We start from the raw sequence: 4,379 nt of genomic DNA, 5'->3' as shown, positions 1-4,379 counted from the left end.
CTGAGACGGCATGGCCGTATGTGTTTAGTTTGTTGACAAATTGGTTATATGCTAATTGGTTCATATGCTTAAGTTATCTGTTTATGTGGAGTTTTCTTGCTGGGCTTCGGCTCACGGGTGCTCTGTGGTGCAGATAAGGGCAAGGAGAAAGTCAACCGACCATGAGTATGGAGAGCGTGACGCGACGTGTACATGTCTGGTCTGCCTGGCTGCCACGGCCAGGGGTATTTTTGGAAGTTGTTTGTAAAGAACCCTATTTTTTCGTTTAGTCGACTTTAAATATATTTTGAGTTGTAAATATTTATAAACAGTATTTTGGGATCCCAAATGTTAAATGTTTTATGATTTTCAATGAATGGAATTATTTTCAAGGTTTATGTATCTGTTTATGATTTGATTACACGTTTGCCTTAAAAACTCAATTAGTGAGTTAAAAGCACGTTTTAAACTCACTTAGTAACGGCTCTAAGGAAGTAGTGCATTAGAAAAAATGTGTAATTTATAAATATAAATTATGTAAAAAAATTGATCTATATTTACTTGATAATTTTATTGATATAAATGTGTAATTACATGTATGCATAAGAATACAAATTATATATAAAAATTTGTGCTATCTTTATTTGATATTTTTAATTAATATAAATGTGTGTACTTGCATTTATAGCATACACTTGAATACAAATCATATAAACATGATATTTTATAGTAATATTTGACACAGATATGGAAAAATATTATAAAAGAGCTTCAAATGTGTCACATTTTCCTCAGGTGGAGGTAGACAATTCAAAAAGACAAAAAGTTTCCATTATATCTCATTTTCCTGAAGTAGATTTTGATAATTAAAAGAAAATTGTTTTTCAAGTTCAATTGATATGACTAATCTTCCTACCGATCCGGGGTTGCCACCACCAATTTCCAATTACCACCCAAATATTCAAGATGAAATTCGTAGACATTATCTACAGCAAAGGCCTTGTCAACCAAGAAGTCATGAATTTCCTATGAAATTCTATGGAGCAAAGGAAGGTCGATTCAACATTGCATGGTTTCATCAATTTTCTACTTGGTTGGAATATAGCATAAGTAAGAATTATGCATTTTGTCTGTGTTGCTATCTTTTTAGATCAAGCATTGGAAAACAAGCTGGTGGCAACACATTTGTCAGTGAGGGTTTTTCAAATTGGAAGAAAATGAGCCTACTTGAAGCCCATGTCGGAAATCACAATAGTAGTCATTACAAGTGTTACAAAAAATGTGAAGCTTTAATGGATGGAAAACAACAAATTGAACACATTTTTTTAAAGAAGAACATCAAAGATCGAATAAGTTACCGTGTTCGATTAATTGCTTAAGTTGATTGTATTCGCTTTCTTGTAAGACAAGGTCTTGCATTTCGTGGTCAAGGTAACTGACTTCTAACTTTCTCGAACTTCTAACGTTTCTTGCTAATCATAACAAGGAAGTTAGAGCTATTTTTTTTAAAAATGCTCCTGAGAATATTAAACTGACTTCGGCAAAGATTCAGAAGGACATTGTAAATGCTTGAGCTATGGAAACAATTAATGTTATTATTAGAGATATAGGAGATGTTGTTTTTTCTATTTTAGTTTATGAATCTCGTGATGTATCCATATCGGAACAAATGGTCGTAATGTTTCGTTATGTGGACAAGAGAGGGTGTGTGATTGAGCGATTCATCGGTATTGAACATGTTCCTAATACCACTGCGATCTCACTTAAGATAGCAATTGATAAGTTGTTTTCAAAGCATGGGTTGAGCATATCGAAATTATGAGGTCAAGGGTATGATGGAGCTAGTAACATGAGTGGAGAGTTTAATGGTTTGAAAAGATTATCATGAAGGAGAATGAATGTGCTTTTTTTTTCTATTTTTTTGCTTATCAACTACAAATAACACACATGGGTGTGGCAAAAAAACATGATTTAATAGGTATTTTCCTTTTTATTCATGTTCTACTAATACTTGTTTCATAAACAATTTATATATAACGATTTATATTTTTATGAAAAGATAGGTACTTTTCTCACCGTAGTGTCTAATGTGCTGAATGTTGTTGGAGCCTCATCTAAGCGTTGTGACTTCTCCGGGAAAAACAAGCTCTCAAAGTCATCGAAGCCTTAAAAGGTGGAGAACTTTTGAGTGGAAGAGGCCAAAATCAAGAAAGTGGAATCAAGCGTCCATGTGATACACGTTGGGGATCACACTTTGGTACTTTGGTAAGTTTTACTATCATGTTTTCATCTATTATTGATGTGCTTGAGGAAATTACAAATGATAGATTGAATAGTGAGAAAAAATATGAAGCATCTATTATGTTACAAATGGTGCAAACATATGATTTTGTCTTTAGCTTGCATTTGGTGAAGAATATTCTTGGGATCACAAATTAGTTGCCACAAGTCTTACGAAAAGGTGATCAAGATATTGTGAATACAATGGATTTAGTCAAAAATATGCAAGAAACAGTAACAAATGATGAGAGACAATGGATGGGATTCGTTAGTAGAAGAAGTTTCTAATTTTTGTATGAAGTTCAATATTTATGTTCTTGATATGAATCATATGTATTGTCCTCAAGGGAAATCACGGCGCAAGGCTCCAAAGCTTACAAATTTTCACTATTTCCGTGTTGATTTTTTCAATACAGTGATAGATTTACAGCTACAAGAGATAAATAGTCGTTTTAATGAGGCTAATACTGAGTTGCTACTTTGTTTAGTGTGCTTATCTCCAGCTAATTCATTTTCTGCTTTTGACAAGGGAAAGTTAATCCATCTTGCTCAACTTTATCCATGTGATTTTTCTACAATGGATATAAAGATACTATAATATCAACTTCAAACATATGTCGATGATATGCATTCTCATGTCAAGTTTTCAGCTTTGAAAGGGATGGTTGATCTTTACGAAGAAACTAGTTGAGACACAAAAGGATAAGGTATATCCATTGGTTTATTTGCTTATTAAATAGGCATTAACGCTTCCAGTTGCAACAACTTCGGTAGAAAGAGCATTCTCTGCAATGAACATTGTGAAGAATCAAATGCGCAACAAAATGGGAGATCAATGGTTGAATGATAGCCTCACTGTGTATCTTGAGAAGGATGTATTCAATTCTATTGATAATGAGCCTATTATTCATGGTTTTTAAAACATGAAATCCCGTCAAGGACAACTTTAAATGTACGAGCTGAAAAATTGATTTATTATGCTAAAATTTCATGACAATGTGTAGTATTTTAAGTAATGCTTAAGATTTCTTGATAGTCATTACTCGTAAAAAGTAACTCCAAAATTTTAAATAATTTTTTAGCATATTATATTATTTGTTTTGAAAAAAAAAATTGTTCACCCTATTATACAAATTCCTAGGTCCGCCATTGGAAATAAGCATGTAGGAATTATCGTTTTTAATGCCACTTTATAACAACGTTCCCAGGTATGCATGTCACATGCAATTTCACTTTTACATTAAAAGATGTGTCTAATATTCAACCATACAATTTTTATTTAAATACCATGCATGTAACATAGGTATAAGCTGCATTATTCTTTTGGTGATTTTATGTGTAATTGTCTGTTTTGAGAATGATGAGTAATTTTCACCATGTGTGCATGGCCCATGCACACATGGGAAATATGAGTGGGCACAATAGAGTCTTATGTGATGCTAAAGGATGTTATTTGATTATGGTATAGGCTCGTTGTGAAGTTTCTCAGTTGTGAGGCCCTTCTCCAATTGGACAGAGCATGGCACGACATCATTGACGTGGAGTTTAGTACCATGGAATACGTAATTCGCGATCTTATAGACAACTACAATTTTAGTCGTCTGGAGCTGGTATTGGTGAAGACAGATGACTGAGAGATAGATGAACGTTTGGAGACAGTTCACGATGTGGAAGGAGCTTTAGCAATTGAGAAAGTAACTTGAGCTATACCACGTGTGACCGCTAGGATGAAGATAATGGTGAGCGCTCCCAGCCACTTTCACATCCCAGAAGACGTCTTTGAGTACAGCTCAGGGGATGAATCCACCATTGAGGACTAGAATCTGTTGCATAAATCGTTACATGAGACACTAATAAATAAGATGGGATATATTTTTAGACCTCAAAGGATTTATGTTTTGGTCATTAAACACTTTATGGGATCGTTTAAATTTTTGGAATAATTTGAACACTTTGAATGCTATGGTTTAATATTTTTGCAAACTTTAAATGATGTGGTTTGAAGGTATGAATTTGCAAGTACCTATCAAACCATTATGTGGTGTGCCTTCCTTATGATTTTTCTTTTTTTGGCTTAGAATCCCATAATGTCGACTGGAGGAAGAGGCGGAAAGGCCAGT

The 4,379-nt window shown here is 33.8% G+C and overlaps 1 protein-coding gene across 1 annotated transcript; it reads left to right on the top strand.

Annotated features, from left to right (window-relative positions):
• The first annotated feature begins 2,500 nt into the window (after positions 1–2,500).
• On the top strand, positions 2,501–3,179 carry LOC133824967 (uncharacterized). The gene is made up of 2 exons (XM_062257977.1): positions 2,501–2,822; positions 3,016–3,179. Exons 1-2 carry the CDS (start codon positions 2,501–2,503, stop codon positions 3,177–3,179), a joined length of 486 nt encoding a protein of 161 aa, XP_062113961.1.
• Positions 3,180–4,379: the final 1,200 nt, after the last annotated feature.

This window comes from Humulus lupulus, chromosome 3 (genome assembly GCF_963169125.1).
Source record: "Humulus lupulus chromosome 3, drHumLupu1.1, whole genome shotgun sequence".
Taxonomy (NCBI): Eukaryota; Viridiplantae; Streptophyta; class Magnoliopsida; order Rosales; family Cannabaceae; genus Humulus; species Humulus lupulus.
Note: the sequence above shows the minus strand (reverse complement) of the source record. Positions and strands in the feature narration are given on the sequence as shown.